This window comes from Podarcis bocagei (assembly GCF_964188305.1).
Source record: "Podarcis bocagei genome assembly, chromosome: 12".
Classification (NCBI taxonomy): domain Eukaryota; kingdom Metazoa; phylum Chordata; class Lepidosauria; order Squamata; family Lacertidae; genus Podarcis; species Podarcis bocagei.
Window position 1 is genome coordinate 22,780,886 of NC_138137.1, and position 19,629 is coordinate 22,800,514.

General features: G+C 44.6%; 1 protein-coding gene across 4 annotated transcripts in view; it reads left to right on the forward strand.

The window, feature by feature from the left end:
• Positions 1 to 19,629, forward strand: part of RFTN1 (raftlin, lipid raft linker 1) — a 107,412-nt gene that overhangs the window by 24,444 nt on the left and 63,339 nt on the right. For all 4 annotated transcript variants that reach the window (XM_081164635.1, XM_081164634.1, XM_081164637.1 and 1 more), the window contains exon 3: positions 15,104 to 15,290. In XM_081164635.1, coding sequence (XP_081020761.1) covers positions 15,104 to 15,290 — 187 coding nt within the window. The remainder of the gene's footprint in view (positions 1 to 15,103; positions 15,291 to 19,629) is intronic.

Here is a 19,629-nt window from a genome sequence, read left to right on the forward strand (position 1 = left end):
TTTTATGGAGTGCTACTAATGAAAGGCAAATAAACTTTAAAAAAAAATTAATTCTAAAATATTCTAATTTCTGAGTAATAGACTAACTTGTAAAGGAACAATTCTTTCAAGTACATGGGCAATTGCTTCTGAAGACTGTGTGGTACCAAATACTTTCTTATCTACTCGCCCACTCACTCCTTTCCTCTGTGCTCACCAAATTTGCTACAACAAAACTGACAGGAAGTGCAAGGAGTGCAGCTTGATAACAAAAAGTCAGACAATTACGAAGTATTTTATTCAGTGAACATGTGGTGAAGAACAATGAAAATAATCTTGCAGAATATGTTTTAATTTTAGTCATTTGATCATTTGAAAAGCTTCATCAAGGCAGTCAACCCAGCTGGCTAAAAAAGAGGCAAGACTACAGAGAAAGACAGATGCTGCTTCTGAGCCGAGCTTTCCAAAATAAATAACACAATACAAAATCCAAAAAATAAAAATAATAAAATTACTCTGACACAGTTCCAAACTTTACACAACAGCGGCTTAACAAGAGACCACTTATTGTGCCATTCTCTTTTCTCTCTTTAGTTTTGAGATCTAGGATGGAAGTAGATGTTAATTTGTTTTGCATTTTAATAAACAGTACAATGGTTGGTGGCAAATTAATTCATACGATTTAGCACCCTTTGTCAGTTCTTGTGTCATGGAACAATTTTTAAGTGAGAGCACTGATGCAGAGCTCAGCCAGCAAAGCGTAACAGCGGCAGGCTTATGCCTATTTATATTTTATTAGCATCTATCTCATCCATTAACTTCCCCAAACTCTATCAACTTAATTTGTAAACCTCATAGTTTATTCTCTTTCAGATTAACTCCTTTTATCATTTCATTTGGAAATATGTGGCATCTGTAGGACTCCTCACAGCACTGAAATCTTTAATTTTTTATGTATCTTGCAACATATGAAAGCTCCCCCCTCAGTTGATATGAAACTCTTTGTGCAACGAATGTTTATGAGAAGCTGGTGAGAAGTTTGTCGCTTAGAACACCTGTCAAACTTCTGCACATTGATCAAGAGCTGTGGCTGAAATCAGACGCTAATGAGAGCATTTCTTCCCCTTTTAAAGCTATTCCTTTTCTCAAGAAAAGCTACATCTGATCTTTAGAAATGTACAGTTGCTGTCTCTAGTAAGTTTTCCTTGTATCACTTTGCATGAACTGCTGACAAGGAATGTTCAGTTCACAGCTTTTTCGTGACAATTTATATCCAGTTCTATCTGCAGAGGTGAATATTTGAATGAAATATGGACAGGTCTTCTCTTTTTCATCCACGTATTCCAAATGTGTATATATAATTCTGGGATTACTTTTTTTCTTTTGGTGCTGTTCCATTTGCCATTGTTGCTTCCCTTATACCTGCATCCTTCTAAGTGTAGGTATGTACAGCCTGGTAATTTGAAGGAATTTGATTTTGGTGGTACTTTTTATGGTATTTGCATAGGCCAAGGGCAGAAGCCTTATGGGTCAAGTAGCTGCTCATAGGCCTTGCTTTGCCAATAGTTCACATGTAACACTAAACTGTTTGTTTAGAACAGGGATGTTCAACTTCCAAGAGACTGCGATCTACTCCAATTAAAAACAAACTGGCAATGATCTATCCATTGTATTGACCATAGTTGTTGAGCTTTTTGTGGGGAGGAAGACTCAAAGCTTTTTTTTTTTTGGACCTGTTGGACATCCCTGGTTTGGGATAACTATCGTTTGAGTTATGGTAATCCAGCCCAGGAGGCTGATCATGACTTGCTGTCTTATAAACCATGGTTTGTTTTAACTATGTCTTGCAGTGGGTCCAACTGGGTTTGTTCTTAACTGTGAATTGTTTGGTTACCCTGCCCCATTCAAGCTGGAAAACAAACAGCTTTGGAGGAATAAGCCATGGCTTGCTTACTCATCTGTGAGATGATATCTCACATGGCTAACGGTTTGCTGAACTAACAATGTTTAAAACAAGCTATGGCTTAACATATGTGAGTGCTGCCACAGTATTAAGGAAATTCTATACCAACTTGGATGTGTTTATTTCTGCTTATAATACAGTGGTACCTTGGGTTTAGTACTTAATTTGTTCCGGAGGTCCGTTCTTAACCTGAAACTGTTCTTAACCTGAAGCACCACTTTAGCTAATGGGGCCTGCTGCTGCCGCTGCGCCGCCGGAGCACGATTTCTGTTCTCATCCTGAAGCAAAGTTCTTAACCCAAGGTGCTATTTCTGGGTTAGCAGAGTCTGTAATCTGAAGCGTATGTAACCTGAAGCATATGTAACCTGAGGTACCATTGTATGTAGTTGTAAAATAATGCCCTCTACATTATTGGTAAATATACAAGAGTAATAATTACTGAGGTAGGAGATGGAATATATTTGTGTGGTGAGATATTCATCTTCTTTCTTGTTCTTTGAGCTCAGTCCTCTCCTGGTCTATCAGAACTTTGCCTTTTTTCAGATTCTGGCTCAGCTTCTTTTCTGGATTGTTTTTGTTAAGCATCTGCTGGTGACTGCTAAAAGTATTCGTCATAGTTGCTGCATTAGCTGATATTCCATGGTATTTGCTGAAACATATAATAAACTGAAAAAGCAGGCCTGTAAACTGGGCATAGTGCAGTTTAGGGGCTTTGGTTGATCACTGTTTTGTCCCATGAGAAAAGCCATAAACCATCTTCCTAGCCGGTGTGTGCTCATATTATTTAAATATACTTTGGGGAAATCTCTCTGTCCCCAATACAACTACTCAACTAGTAAGAAATGAGAACAAAGGCAAGGAGGAAAATAATTTATGTTGAAATTATACACTTGTGTAAGCCAAATCTTATACTGCTGAGATACACATTTTTTCTAATGTCTTTAACTGTCTTACCTAATTATTACATGTTTGGGTAATAAAGTTCCTGAACATTACTAGTGATGACCCTTCTAATACATTCACAAAATGAAGAGGCAAAAATATATGTACTGCCTAATTTGCAGTTCATGCTTTTCAGTACCCTGTTTATTCTCTCTAAAGTTTTAGATATTATAATAAAAGTAAGCACAAGGAATTCATCTTTGTGGAAATTCCAGATTTGTCTTGAATATTTAATACTGATTTGTTTCATGGTGTTATTTATTATGCTCCTTCAAAGCTAAAAGAGAAACTGGGAATGTCACTTAACATAGTATATCAAGGAAAAAAGCATGAAATATTTACTTGTCTTTTTTTCTTCCCTGGATCCTAGTCTCAGTCAATGTCTCTGAGGTTTTGTGTGCCTATAGGTTCTTAAACCTTTCTGTTCTCACTCCCTATCTTGTTTGTTGTTGTTTTTTTAAAAAAGACTACCATGTAGGTTTATTTCATAGTATTCATGTTTAGGATAGCTTCATTCATGCAGCACAGCAGACATAGATTTTAGGTAGATCCAGACTCATTAATTTAGTACGTCAATCAATGTAGTAGTGGTTGTTTCAGGAATTGTTAATGGCTTTATTTTTCAGTGCTCCCTGGACACAATAACTCACAGTAAATGTATCTGTGAGTGAAACTGGGAGACAGACTGTGCCACACTAGATAAGATTAAAAGTAGATTGCAAGTTTTATTGAGCATACTAAATAGCAATGCTATTTATTATTTAGGAACAATGCTATCCCTGCCTTATTATTCCAGCCTAGAAACTGATCTGATTACTTGTCATGGTTTGATCCTCAATTGACAAAGCAAGTTTTGAAAAGTAGTGCTGATCTTGCAATCAATAGGTGTCAACAATATATGCCTGAAAAAAGAGGGTGAGTTCTTTATGGCCTAGTTTGTACAAAATACCAAGTCATTGTTTATTTAGCAAACCGAGTTAACCCACAGATAGTCATACCAACCATGGCTTATTTCTCCATATATTTCCCACTTGGCTCATGTCTGTAGTTTGATAAGCATCTGATCTGGTCAAAGAAACCTGTGGCTAAGGAGGCATACATGGTTCGCATGTAACACCAAGACATAGTTAAACCAAGGTTGTAAGCCAGCAACTAGCCATAACTTCATACAGTGGTACTTAAGTACTTAATTTGTTCCGGAGGTCCGTCCTTAACCTGAAACTGTTCTTAACCTGAAGCACCACTTTAGATAATGGGGTCTCCTGCTGCTGCCGTGCTGCCAGAGCACGATTTCTGTTCTTATCCTGAAGCAAAGTTCTTAACCTGAAGCACTATTTCTGGGTTAGCGGAGTCTGTAACCTGAAGCGTATGTAACCTGAAGCATATATAACCTGAGGTACCACTGTATTGTGATTTATTGACAGGAAGCAAACTATAATTAAGCTGCTGGGCTGGGTTCACACATAACACTAAACCATAGTTTAAAAAAAACAATAGTTTAAGGTTATGTGTGAATCAGGCTGTATATGGAGGGGTTGTTGTTGTTGTTTAGTCGTTTAGTCGTGTCTGACTCTTTGTGACCCCATGGACCAGAGCACGCCAGGCTCTCCTGTCTTCCACTGCTTCCCGCAGTTTGGTCAAACTCATGCTGGTAGCTTCGAGAACACTGTCCAACCATATCGTCCTCTGTCATCCCCTTCTGCTTGTGCCCTCAATCTTTCCCAGCATCAGGGTCTTTTCCAGGGAGTCTTCTCTTCTCATGAGGTGGCCAAAGTATTGGAGCCGCAGCTTCACGATCTGTCCTTCCAGTGAGCACTCAGGGCTGATTTCCTTAAGAATGGAGAGGTTTGATCTTCTTGCAGTCCATTTATGGTTATGTGTGAATCAGGCTGTATATGGAGGGGTAGGTGGTGGTAACTGTAAACATAAGGACTGTTCATTTTGGATCATGATGCTTAGGACTGGGGCTTAGTCTGAGGAGGCTGATATGCTCTTCAGCATGATAGCCTTTTATAATATTGCTTATTTTGCTGTGATGCCATTTCAAATACATTTATCTGTATCCCAGGAAGGCATAGAGTAATGAGTATGATAAAGTTCATTTAGTTACTCATTGTCGATATTTTTCCAGTTTGCAAGTAACCCTAAGTCAAACCATGACTTAGTTTGAACAAGTAAATGGACAGGCCCCTAGAGAGAGACGATAATTGCTGCATTGTTCCTCTCTGGCTGCTTTCCTGATGTACTGTGCTATAGTATGTTGTCTGAATCTGGGCTTGTGGTTTAGTTCTCTCCAAACAAACCATGACCTGTAACCAAGGTTTGTCCTGTGGTTTATGGTTTGCCTAGAAGAGTTAAACCACAAGTCCAGGGTTAGATGACATGCTAAGCTAAGCCGTGGCTTAACTCGGCATAGCACAATGACTGGGGAGGAGTTCAGTGGGCACAGTCTTCTTTTCTGGAGCCCACACATTTGTGCTAAGCCATGGTTTGACTCGCGACGGGGCGACGACGAGGAATGAGGCCAGGGAGAGGCTGGCGCTGCAGCAAAAAGCTGCTGAACACGCCCCCTCCGCGGCACCTGGTTGGGTGGCCACCGGGGGGGGCGTGAGCGCCAGCCAGGTGAGCTGGAGGCAGGGGGCCATGCCCCCTGCTGGGCGGTGCTCGGGCTCCCGACCACAACCACTCCCCTCTCTTTCAGGGAGGAGAGTCTTTGTGCTAAGCCATGGTTTGACTTAGTGTGCTGTGTGACCTTGGGCAGTGAATTTGGAATCCTGCCTGCATATAATTCATTTTTTGTTTAGGGACTAGTTAGAACTAGTTGTTAGGAGGTATTCAGATTACAAGGGGAAAGTTTCACATACATGGTTTTATACCCTTGCTCTGTTATTTATCAATACAGAATATTTGATAGTGTTTGAGGGCAATCAGGAGAGGAGCATTGCCTCTTTTATGTCTTGAGTGATACATATGAAATTTTAGGGATATGGCAGAGTAAGGCTGTCCCATATTTATGTGAACACTGACAGCTGGTTGTGTTTCCTGCAGATGTTCCCAAACTCTGACCATTTTTTGTAATGCAGCATAGCTAGGTACATAGAAAACGATATTATTTAGAAACTTCCAGTTACCTGTTCTCCCTCTGACCCCAAGGTTATATTTCTACATCTTCATGATGAAAAGACAAGTTTCTCAGAGTGTGAACCATTTTGGTGTTGTGTGTAGAGTTTGGGACCTGGATGTGCAAAATTGCCTTGGCTTTCGAATAGAGCCTTCCAACTATACCCCTTTACTGCGGTACCCTGTGATCACACCTGTTTTTGAGGTGGGTGTGATGCACCACTTTACCCCCACCTGATATTAGGCTAAAAGGATTCCACCTAGTCCAGTGATGCCTCCCTGGGCCTGGAGCCTGCCGCCACGGGCCACAACAACCGTCCTCCCCAGGACTGGGTAAGCGGCCATTTACTGGAGAAGAGTTTGAATCCAAGCCAAAACCTAAAACAGATGGTTGAATTGTCCTGGACTGAAGCAAAGTGTATGTTGGCCATGTGCTTCCACAGAGTCCAGTACTGGTCAGACCCTCCTTCACCAGCCCAGGGTTATGAAAAGGGCATGAAATGACTGTAACTGACAAGAGACTCTCTTCTGCCTTGCTTGACTCACCCGTCCTTTCGGTTGGCTGTGCATAGACTGCCCAAGTTCAGAAACAGGGTTTAATTATTTTACTCCTAGAAGACTAGACATGGGGCAGCTGAGATGGGACAATACCTATGATTCTGTGATACAGTCCATGTATCCTTAATGCAGTGTTTAGGCCTAGCAGTTATGGCTAACACTTCTATTGACTTTGGGTAATCAATGGTGCCAACAGTTGGGTGTATCATCAGAGAGAAAACCTACCTTCTGCTGATTGTGCCTATCTGCAGTTCTCTGTTTCAGAGCCGAAACCCCCTAACTGTCAGAAGCAGGGTTGTGTGGGGGTTTTTTTTGGGGGGGTGTTAAATAGGAAGAACAGGCCTGTGAAAATTGGGTGCCACACCTTGCATGAACAGAATGCTTTCCACTAAGACAAAGACACAATTGAATAAAATCCTGAGCAGAGTGCTAAAAAAGGAAGAAAGGTTGTTTTTTTAAAGAATAAAAACAAAATAAAAAAGCAATTAAAGTTTTCAACACCCACCTCCGAATTTGTTTTGTATGCTTGGCACAGGGTCAGTTTGTTTTGACAGGCAGCTTGGTTACTTATATCTTACAGCACATGCATTCCATAACTTAGTGGATTTTGTTATGAATTTTACTTCATTTGTATGCTGTGACAGAACTGTGAGTTGTATTATTCTTCAGTATATGCATTTCTTCAGTTTTCCCCTCTCTATTTAAAGAAATAATGATGTTGTGTCCTGTGCTCCTCAATCAGAAGCTCCATTGTATATTCTTGGAATATGGTTTTTGCAGGTTAAGAGAAACTGTGGCAGGAGTATAGGGCAGCAGCTACCTATCCTATTATTATTTAAATTATGCCTCTTATTATTAGTTCTGAATATGTATTAGTTTTTATTATAACTTCTTTTATTATTCAGAAAGAGAGAGCCATACATTCTTATGGGAAATGCAGGAGAGAAAAAAATACTTTTTAAAGAGCCTACTGTCTTTCATACAGACTGTATTCCTCAGGGTTTTACATAGAAGAAGAGCTTGCTTCAAGAACCTTCATACCTTTCGTAAGCTCTTATTCTTGTTGATGTTGAATAGTAGCTAGGTACACTGAAACTCCCTCAAGATCACGATCTGTAGCAGTACGAGTAGGAAGGAAATTAAAGAGGCAAACACTGAGAAATGGAATCAACATGGTGACAGATTGTGTGTGTGTGTGTGTGTGTGTGTGTGTGTGAATGCAGACTGGAGTATTTGATGAATCACCTTTAGATTGGAAGCTCTTCTGGCCTCTGGACTCTCGGGGACTGTTTTGTTGTTTACACAGAAATCCAGAATTTGGCTTTGCCCATTGTACACTGCATTTGCCCAAATAATAATTGCATTGTAATCTGAAATACAAACACTGTTAAGGAATATGAGGGGAATTTAGTATTTAAAACCTTTGTTTTACTAAAACTTTGCAGCTGCAGCTTTTGCTGCTTTAGGTGTTGTCAGGGAACTGCCATCAGAGCATCAGGTGGTGGAGGGACTCAGGCAGGATGAAAGAGACTCAACTGCTGAAGCAGGGACCAGCAGGGGGAGGAGTGGGTCTCTGAGGGAATGCGAGCAGGAGGGAGGGCTCAGGGAGTCTTCCAGCGAGAACAGTGGGGAGGTATCGGAGTCTCCCATAGGGAGACCCATACCTCGCAGGAAACTGTCACGCCGTGAGTCCAGGAGACGCGTTTCCGTTAAGGAACTTCTTTGCTGGAAACGCTTCCGCAGACAGCCACTGTCGGACTCTACTAGTGACTAGAGCAGACATGTCTGAGGAGCTCCGTCACACACGGAGGTTTGTGGGGGCGCACAAACTCTGAGGGAGCACGTTTTCACGCACAAGCAGCTAATCAAACCCTCACAGCAGTCCGACAGTCTTTGTACGCTGCCTGTGCAAGAGAAGGCATCATGAGCGAACCAACCGGAACCGGAGGAGCAGGGGCTGGAGCTGGTCCAAGCTTGGAAGATAGATACCGAGCGTTGGAGGTTCAACTGGCCCTGCAGACGGCGAGGCTGGAGGAGAGAAGGGCTCAGGATGCAGACAAGAAGGGGAGAGCCACTCAATTCCCCAGAAAGGTACCAGGATTGGTGCAGAAATTTGGGGGGGACCCCAAGGACTACCATGCTTTTAGGACAGAGATGCAATATGCCCTTAATGTGCAGTTCGATGAGTTCCCTGATGAGGAATCGCGAGTTGCTTTTGTAATTGGGCATCTTGAGAAAGGGGCTAGAGACTGGGTTCGACCCCTAATGGCAACGCACAATGACATACTAAAGGACACAATGAAGTTCTTTCGTGCAATGGATATCATGTTTTCCAGCGAGATTGAGGAAGGGGTGGTGCGCAGACAGCTAATGGCTTGTAAGCAGGGGAGTCGATCTGTCCGTGAATATTGGACTGAGTTTACCATGCTGATTCACAGACTGAGTTGGGATTTATCGGCGGCACCCGTTCAAATGCTATTTGAAGAAGGTCTTTCTTCGGGGGTGAAAGACGAGCTGGCACGGAGCCCCAGGGCGGAGTCTATGGATCAGCTGACCAAATCTGCGCTGACCATAGGAGCGCGGCAGGAGGCAAGAGCCTTGGAGAGGCGGGAAGGGAGAGGGGAACGTTGGAAGGAGTTCCGCATTCCAGACATTCCTGAGCCAGCTTTCCCGCCGGCAGAGCCGATGGAAATCGGAACAGCGCGCGCGCGCGCATTTTCAAAAACCAGCGAGGGAGCTAAGAAGGAGGGAAAGGGCCCCCGGAAATGCTATCTCTGCCAACAGCCAGGCCACTTTGCCAGAGTCTGCCCCCAGAGGAAGGAATGGCAAGGGATGGTGGGAGCTGTTGAGGGGGGAGAAGGAGGGGGAGCGGAGCAGGTAAAAGCCAACGCCTGGTTGCCACAATTGGGGCACTGCAGCCAGGCCAAAGAGCAGTGAAAGTGCCCGTGCCAGAAGCTCCTCGACCTGCTCTAGTGATTGAAGTGTCGCTAGAGCTGCAGAATGGGCACCCCCTAAAAATAAAGGCGCTATTGGACTCAGGCAGCTCCTGCAATTTTATGAGCAAGGAGTTTGCTGCTGAACACCAGATACAGACCATCCCTTTAAGCAACCCCCTGCAGGTGACCACGATTGATGGCAGGGAGTTGTTGGGAGGAGGAGTCCGCTTGCAGACTGTCCCAATGATAATGAGGGTGGCAAGGCACACAGAACTGATAGCGTTTAATGTGGCCACCCTGGGAGGCGCTCCCATTATTTTGGGAATGAGCTGGCTAGCTCTACATGATCCGCTGGTTGGCTGGCATCAAAGAGTGGTGTCCTTTGGTTCAGCACATTGCCTAGAACACTGCAAAGGGGAGAAGGGTTCAGTAGGGGCCCAAGCCACCCTAGCAGGGACTGAAGTAATGGGGAAGGTGAAGGTACCACCACAGTATGCAGATCTCAGCGACGTGTTCAGCGAGAAGGAAGCTGACCAACTACCACCTCATAGACCCTTTGATTGTCAGATCAATTTACTCCCTGGAGCACAGCTTCCCGTGGGCAAGTTGTATGCCATGTCAGACAGGGAAATGCAGGAGTTGCGAGGGTTCATTGACAAGAACCTGAAGAGAGGCTTCATCCGAGAGTCCAAAGCAGCAGGGGGGAGCCCAGTGTTCTTTGTGGACAAAAAGAATGCGGACAAGCCGAGACTTGTATGTGATTTTAGGCGGCTGAATGCAGTGACTGAACCGGTGGCGTTCCCTATGCCCAGAATTGATGATATTTTGACCATGGTGAGGAAGGGAAAGATTTTCACAAAGCTGGATCTAAGGGGGGCGTACAACCTGATACGCATAAGGAAAGGGGATGAATGGAAAACCACCATGTTTACCCCTTTGGGGGCGTTTGAATACCTCGTTATGCCATTTGGATTACAAGCAGGCTCCGCGTGTTTTCAATCTTTTATGAACCACGTGCTGGGCCCTTTGCTCTACAAGAATTGCGTTGCCTTTCTAGATGATGTGTTGGTGTATTCTGAGAATGAGGAGCAACATGTGAGAGACGTCAGAGAAGTGTTGAGCAGACTGCAAGCCAACAGGCTGTGGGTCAAACTGGAGAAGTGTCGGTTCCATACCAAGGAGGTGGAATTCCTGGGGTACCGCCTGTCAGACAAGGGATTGGCCATGGATCCCGGCAAGGTACAGGCAGTGCTGGAATGGAAAACACCCAAAACCAAGAAGGATGTGCAGAGGTTCCTAGGGTTTGGAAACTTTTATCGTAAGTTCATCCGCAACTTCGCCCATCTGACGGCGCCCATCACTGACTGTCTCAGCAGTAAGAAGAAGTTTGTATGGACGGCGGAGGCGGAGCGAGCGTTTGAGGAACTGAAAAGGGCCTTCGCCTCTGAAGAACAACTTCTGCATGTGGATTTACGAAAGAAGCTAAGGGTTGAAACAGACGCATCTGACAGAGCCATAGGGGCGGTGCTTCTTCTGCAGCCGGGGAAGGAGGAGTCGGAGTGGCGTCCGTGTGCCTTCTTCTCGCGGAAGCTGAACAAATCCGAGAGGAACTACACGGTGTACGACCGAGAACTGCTTGCTATTCATGAGGCGTTCCGGAGATGGAGGCATCTGCTAGTTGGTGCACAACATAAAGTGCAAGTGTGCACGGACCATAAAAATCTAGAGTACTGGAGAACGGCGCGAGTGCTCAACCAAAGGCAGTTGAGATGGGCCCAAGAGTTCTCCAAATTTAACTTTGAGATTTGTTATGTGCCAGGCCCAGAGAATGTTAGGGCGGACGCTCTCTCACGCAAACCTGAATATTTGGAGGGGGAGGGAGCACCCGAAGAAACCCATATCATTCCAGAGGACCGCTGGGTGTGTGGGGCGACTTTGGTGGGGCAAAGGGAATTGGTAGAGGGTACGGTGCAGGATGCATACGCCCAGGGGAAACTCAGGGATCTCAGAGGGGAGGAAGATAAACCCGGTGGTTTTGAGGAGAGAAATGGGGCATTGTATTATAAGGGAGCGTTATATATACCTGAAGGGGAATTGAGGGAGAAAGTACTCAAGCAGCTGCACGATAGCCCCACAGCAGGGCACTTTGGGCAACACAAAACCATGTGGCTGGTTACCAGGGAATTTTGGTGGCCCAAGGTCAGGGAAGATGTGCGGGAGTATGTGAGAGGGTGTGAACAATGCCAAAGAGCCAAGGGGGAGAGGCAGGCGCCGGCTGGTTTATTAGAACCACTGCCCACACCTGAGAGACCGTGGGAAGCAGTGGCAATAGATTTCATGACTGATCTGCCAAGGTCTAGAGGGAAAACAGCCATCATGGTTGTAGTAGACCTGTTAACTAAAATGGCCCACTTCATAGCCTGCTCACATGCGGTTACAGCAGAAGAAACCGCCAAATTGTTTGTAGAGAATGTGTTTAGGTTGCATGGCGCCCCCTTGAGGGTGGTTTCAGACCGAGGGAAACAATTTACTTCCAGGTTCTGGAGGAAGCTCATGAGCTTACTGCATGTAGAGGTTAATTTCTCGACGGCCCGTCATCCTGAAACCAACGGGCAGGCGGAAAGAGCAAATGGGGTTCTCCAACAATATTTGAGGTGTTATGTTAATGACAGAGAGAATGATTGGGTGGAGAAGCTGGCGTTGGCAGAATTTGCCTACAACAATGCAGAGAACGTGTCCACGGGGATGAGCCCCTTTTTGGCTAATCACGGGTGCCATCCCAGAGCCTTCCCAGGGGGGGAGGGGGAGAACTGGAGCGTTCCAGCTGCAGAACAGTTCGTGGAAGAAATGGAAGCGATCCATCGCCAGCTCCAACTCAACTTAAACAGGGCTAAGGAGGAATATAAGAGGCAAGCAGACAAAAACAGAAGGGAAGGTGAAAGCATCAGGGTGGGGGACCAGGTGTGGCTGTCAACCCAAGGGTTGCCATTCAAAGGAGGTTGTAAGAAATTAAGACCCAAAAGGCTGGGTCCGTTTGAAGTCATACAGCAGGTCAATCCAGTGGCTTTCAGGCTCCGGTTACCGAACCACATGAAGCTGCACCCAGTTTTTCACAGGTCGTTGCTGTCACCGTATAGAGGAGACAGTGAGGGGAGGGTCACTAGGGGACCAGCAATGGAGGAGAAGGAACACAGCTACCATGTAGCGGAGATCCTCGATTCCAGGTGGAAGGGAGATCAAGTAGAGTATTTGGTAATGTGGGAAGGGGAACCGGAGTCGGAAAACACCTGGGTTAGGGCAGAGGATGTCAATGACGAGGTTTTAATAGAGACTTTTCATCAGAGGTTCCCACGTAAACCTCAGCCTGTAGCGAGGTTCCGAAGGGAATACTTTGCCACCACCGACGAGGAAGAGGAGTTGGAGGGGTTCCCAGATTCTGAAGAGGAGGAGGATTCAGCTGGCCAGGACGACGATCGATGGAGAGAATTGTTCGAGACGTCAGAAGATGAGGAAGATTCGTTTCGGGGTTTTAGCCCTTCACCTCCCAGGGGGGAGGAATTGGGAGGGGGTGAGGGGGGCCCTGGAGGGGAGGTGGATGTCAGGGAACTGCCATCAGAGCATCAGGTGGTGGAGGGACTCAGGCAGGATGAAAGAGACTCAACTGCTGAAGCAGGGACCAGCAGGGGGAGGAGTGGGTCTCTGAGGGAATGCGAGCAGGAGGGAGGGCTCAGGGAGTCTTCCAGCGAGAACAGTGGGGAGGTATCGGAGTCTCCCATAGGGAGACCCATACCTCGCAGGAAACTGTCACGCCGTGAGTCCAGGAGACGCGTTTCCGTTAAGGAACTTCTTTGCTGGAAACGCTTCCGCAGACAGCCACTGTCGGACTCTACTAGTGACTAGAGCAGACATGTCTGAGGAGCTCCGTCACACACGGAGGTTTGTGGGGGCGCACAAACTCTGAGGGAGCACGTTTTCACGCACAAGCAGCTAATCAAACCCTCACAGGTGTCTTCTTAGTTTATGAGTAACATTTACTTAAGTTGGTAGGGTGATTAAAACAACTTTGTTTAAGAAATCTGGAGATGCAAAGATTATAGCTTTAAAGGTCAGCTATGATGAAGGGCAGGTTAGAAATGCACCAAATGAAATGTAATTTACTGTATTTTTCGCTCTATAACACGCACCCTACCATAACACGCACATAGTTTTTAGAGGAGGAAAACAAGAAAAAAAATATTCTAAACGAAACATTGGATGTATGATTTTCATGGTTCATGCTGTGGCCACAGACATGTGATCTGACAGTGAGTTTGGAGTAGCCCAATGCAAAAATCCTGAGGATCCATGTGGATCCGTGCTTTGTAACCATATTTTAAGTGGGGAGGGAAGGAAAAGCACTCAAGGAACAAGGAGCATGCGTGGGGTGGGTGGAGAAGGATGCTGCTAGTAATGAAGAAGAGGGGTATAAGGGGAGAAGGCTCCTCTCCTCCCGCTTTGCTCCTTTAAAGCAAGCAGGCTCTGCTTTTCTCCCTCCTCCCCGCTCATCCCCGGCTTAACAAGCTGAAAAACTTTGCTGCTATTTAGCGAGCTGAGTGGGGAGGAGAGGGGGACAGAGAGCCTGCTTGCTTTAAAGGAACCAACCGGACAGGAGCCGCTTATACTCGTGTAAGCGGCTCCTCTCCTCTCCCGCTTTGCTCCTTTAAAGAAGCAGGCTCTCTGTCCCTCTCTCTTCCCCACTCAGCGGCTCTTCTCCCCCTTTGCTGTTTCAAAACGAGCCACGGAGGAGGGAAGGAAGGGAAACCATGGATCCTCTGCTCAAGACTGCAGCAGATCCCCCCCGCCACCCGTAGGCATTCCCTCCATAACACACACAGACATTTTCCCTTACTTTCTAGGAGGAAAAAAGTGAGTGTTATGGTGCAAAAAACATGTAAGCATTTAGGTATCCTGGCTGATAGCTGTTGGAGATGTGAAATTCATCTACTTTGGCCACAGTCCTTAGCCATTGCACCTTTCGGGAGGGAGGTTTAAACCATAGTAAATTTATTTGTGAAGAAGGCCTTGGATATTGGAGATGTGAACCAAGTAATTGGTCACATACTGGTTAAGCAGGGTGGAAGAACAGGGGAGATGGTTTTGTAGCAGTGTGTTCACAGCTAAAAGAATACTGTAATTCTGCAGAATTGTGGATCCCAGGTGTTGCCTAATATTAAAGGTTGGATGTATGGACCTCCTGTAACAGGAAGTGTATGAAATGGCCCTTTTTAATAAAATGCAAAAAATGAAACTTTTGAAAGATGTGGTGTGGATTTTTAGAATTGTTTGCGGAATAACATCTAGAGCCATAAATTAGGGGAACAGTATTTTCTTTTTTTCTTTTGTGCTTAGCATTACTGCTACTAATAGCTGACTTATTCTTATTGCTGTTAGAGTTGCCATTAATATATACCATAAACAAACAAATGCACCCAACAGGTATGTATTTAGCTACTTTGCAGAAGTGCCTTTTTGTTACTAAAGAGAATGTAGACATTTAAAAACTCAACATAATGCTTACATAATATAATTCAGGTTTATTTATCAGTCTCTCTCTTTTTGGTTCCAGCTGAGCTACTGGGATCATCAGCAATCAGGCTCTCTTCCTTGCGTGATCTTCCTGCTCAGCTGCAAGAATTGTACCAGCAGGGTTTCATCTTGGCTGCTGTCCATCCCTTTGTGCAGCCAACTAATGAGAATGAGAGGACTCCCCAGGAACAAATCTTCAGGGCTGTACTGATCAAGAAAACAGAAAGGTAAAGCTCAAGATAGTGAGCAGGGAATAAAAATAGACAATGAGATTTCCTGCTGAGATTTGACCTAGATCAGGAAATAATAGCCGTGTCATGTTAATATTTGCTGTGCAAGCCTTTGGTATTTTCATAGGCTTAGCATGTTTTGCGTGTTTTATGATCCATCTGCAGCTTGGCAGCAGTGTCTGAGGATAACAAGCTGAAATGTGTTTCATATTTTGGAATACAGTACACTGTCACCAGGAAACAACCAATCCTGGGCAGAAGTTTGAGAGGCTGGCCTGTTCTTTTCTTCTTTTAGTGTAATAATTTTATTTTGTTAACATGCATCTAGAAAAACCATTTGGTTTCGAGAATCACTTTTCCATTGTCTGTATAGCTGGTGGTATTATATAGGCAGTGCTATTTAAAAAGAAGTTGAAAATTTGCAATTATATTAGAATTCAACCCCCACTACACCTATAAAATAATTTTCTTGCTAAATATAGACACCTCACATCAAAAGAATTTTTTTGTTTTGCTTTGATTTCATTTCAGTGCAGATAAGCAGCGCATTTTAATGCAACCTATGTTCAAAGGAGATTAGGAGTGAGACAGAACTTTAAAAAAAGCCCTTGTGAGTTGGTTAAACTTCAGACCTTGAGGACATGATATATCTCAGTTTTTGTGAAGTTGATCAGCAGAAGAATTGTTCACCATGTAAATGTGATTTGTAAAAAAAGTCAAAATGGCTAGTGTCATTAGATGATATTTGTGGTTGCTCGTCCCTTAAGTCAATTGGCCATAGGCGGAGGATGCAGAGAAGTCAGTCTTGCATTTCACATTGATTGAAATGCAGCCCTTCTATTTTCATTACAGGGAGGCAAATGTCAGTGACCCCTCCTTGCTGCAGACCACACACCAGCTGCCCCTAGGCCAAACCACCATCCATATGGGTGTAGTGTAAGCTTTCTCCTCTGCAGCTTAGCCTTCCAAGGGTTAAAGATAAGCTGACTCAGTTCCTAGAGAGGAGAGGAAATTAATGTGGGAAGGAGAAATCATTTTACAAAGGAAATACTATTTTCTCCCCCTCTCCACCCCCAAAGTCTTTTCCATGGCCTTGAAATCAAAAAGCCTTTTCCTTCCTGGCTGGAGTGAAGTGACTCCTGTCACTCCCAAGCTCTGCATGGTGACCTCTTCTTGGATCTGGTCAGCTCCCACACCCAGTCTTCATGCATTTGGGTGAAGGGGAGTCTCAGGACTGCAGGAAGGAGGGTGCATAGGAAGATCTGCAAGGCAGGAAAGCGAGGAGAGGACTAGGAGACCTGGAGGGGTGGGGGGAAGAGATGCCCAGAGTCCAACACCGGGCAGTGAATGGAAGCACAACTGATTGGGAGGGTGTGGGGGCCTAAGAAGAGCAGGTGAGACCCTACCTCCATTTCATCCCCTAGAATAGGAATACCCCACAACAACACCCACATCAGGGAGTGAGGCTTCTGCCTTTCCTCTACCTGTGCTGTTTCCAGGTGGAGCAAGGAAAGGTCACTTTGTTTAACACTAAATAATTTAATGTGTAAAGAAAGAAAGAATATTTTTTCTATAAGAAACCTAGGTTTTCTGTATATGTGCATAATGTCATGCTTCCCAGTAGATTCAAGTCTCTCATCGGTGCAGGCAGGTTTATAGTCCAAACACAACAACAGCCCTAGAACGAAACAAGGTCAAGCACATAGAATCAGTCTAGATCCATCCACGATCCAGAATCAAGCTCAGAAATGGGGCTTTTCTCCTCCATAGAACAATGAGAGAAAACCAGTCTCTAGTCTGTAATGGGCAGATAATGCATACCCTCTCACCCTGCTTCTAATGCAGTCACCGGGAAGAAATTTACAGTTGCTGGTAGTGACTCCTTTTGTGAAATTAGCCGTAAGAATGGGGAGACAAAATGAACGTTGGCTCTGAAGGTGTTCCATTTTCAGTGTTCTTTCACCAGTGTAGCTGCTGCTTCTCCCACTATTGTTTCCACACCAGTAACAGAATATTTAAGCCCATGTGGGTTGTTCCAACACAGCTAGTAAAAAAAATTAAAATAAAAAATGCAGTATAAGCACGGATAATTGGGAAACACTGGCCTGCGAGTGCTCCAATTGGAAAATAGCCTCTGCCAAAGGCATCATGGACTTTGAAGAAGCACAAACTCAGGACGAAAGGGAGAATTGAGCTAAGAGGAAGGCACATTTGGCCAGTGGCGGAGCTTCATGCTCTGGCATCAAGGGGTGAAGAGCAGGCAGGGCCGGGGCTGGCGCGCATCCCGGGGGTGTGGCGTGCAGCCCACAGGGGCGTGGCGTGCGTCCTGGGGGCGTGGCACCCAGCGCAGGTGGGGGGAACAGCCGCAATGGCACCCCACCCAGATCATGCTGCTGGGGGCAGTGCGCTCCCCCCGCACCCCTCTACCTCCACCAATGCATTTGGCAAATCCTCACCGTGATCAACTTCCACCCGGAAACCTATGTCCCCACTGTGGAAGGACGTGTGGATCCAGAATTGGCCTCCACAGTCACTTATGAACACATCACTAATACCATATTCATGGAAGACACTCTTACTCGGCTACGAGTGATCGCCAAAGAAGAAAGAAGGAGTAAAGGTGCAGGGTATGCTCAGGCTACTGAGGTGCATAGCTTGCCTGGCTAACCCTGTTTCCACAGTAACCCACATAGGTAGAAGTTATCAATGTGTTATCAATGTGAGAGTAAGCACAAGAGACAGTGGTGGTCTAATAAAAATCTCAGATGCTGCAGTTTTCTATTAAGAAACAAAGAAGAAGAGGTAGTTGTAGCAACCTGGTTCCAATATGAATTATTATGCCAAAAATGTAAAGAGGCTACCATCATAAAAGAGAGGGGAATAGAATAAACTAAGGTGGGCAATACTTTGACACTAGAGGCTATGTAGTTTGACAGCTGTTACCTTTTTGGTTATGTGCAATATAAAACATGTAGCTATGGTGGGTAAACTGCCTGTGTTAATAAGAAACTTGATAAACAAAAGAGAGCACATGCAATTTTAGTCTTTAAGCAGAGCATTTTATCACAAATCGGATTGCTTGTAGCCAAACAGCTAGGTGGAAATAAAATGTCTAATTTTGACATTTTGCTGAAGAGGCTGCAGCTAGTGCTAATTTTCATCTGGCATATGCAAAAACCTTAAGATTACTGGAGGCTCAGTTGTAAGTGCAAATTCATTAGCAGAACTTGCATGCCCTAAGAATTTAGCTAGGACTTCCTGCTATTTTCAGCAGTCCTGATTACAAATTCTGACAAATTGCATGATGTGATAAAAAGCTTTTAGTCTTTATTTGTGGAGCACAGCACAGTTTCTGTTAAGTCCTCTCCACACACCCAGAATTGTTTGATTTCTCCTTATTCTCTTGTACAAGTACTACATGCATCTCTGCCTCCCCCCCCCCCCCGGAATTTTATGCAGTGTGGAATCAGGATTGTTTGATATGGTTTTATTCACTATATGCAATGTATAGCATATAGTAATGTAATCCTTGAATTAATATGTGCTGGCATTGGTATTTTGATTTTTGTTGCAGCTTATTTGTAAGCTGACAGTTGAAGACTTCGAAACTCTATTTTTGCATCTTGGAAAAGTGTCACTGAAATGAATGCCAATTCTACTGTGTTGCTACTGACTTGATACAGTCAGCTCTGCTGATTGCACACCTTGCATTTCACATTATTTTGAAAGTGTCCTCACATGAAAAGAATGCCCCATATGGAAAGCTAACACACTTTTTCTCTTGACATACATACATACATACATGTTTTTCACACGGGGACAGTTTTAAATAAATGAGCTGTTACCTGAAATCTGAGGTGCTACAGTCAGATGACACACTGTACTAAGTTAAGAACAACTTTATGATTCACCAGTCATTGTGAATTGTAATAATATTGATGAATCTAAGGAGAAATCTTCAGTCTTTCCCCACCCCCCACCCCCCACCCCCGTGATCAAATGTGAGGAGAGAGACAGATACAGAGTGAGAGATCAGGTGGAATTATTAATTGGGCCATTACTGAGTGTCGTAGGTAGCATGCTTTTATGTGAGCTTATATTTCAGGACATATATGTTGTGGCGGATAATATTGCTCTTTTCTTTTCTTATGATCAAATAATGTTAAGCATATGAACCTGCCCCCTTCTCTAGACAATGCAGTGCAATAATTAGTAGATGTGCAAAATGTGTTTCAGTACTGGCCAGTCCATCCCCTCCTGCCTGGGCACTCCAGCCCAGGTGAGCCCAGACCCACTCCACCTGGCAGAGATCAACATGAGTTTCTTCCAAGCTCAT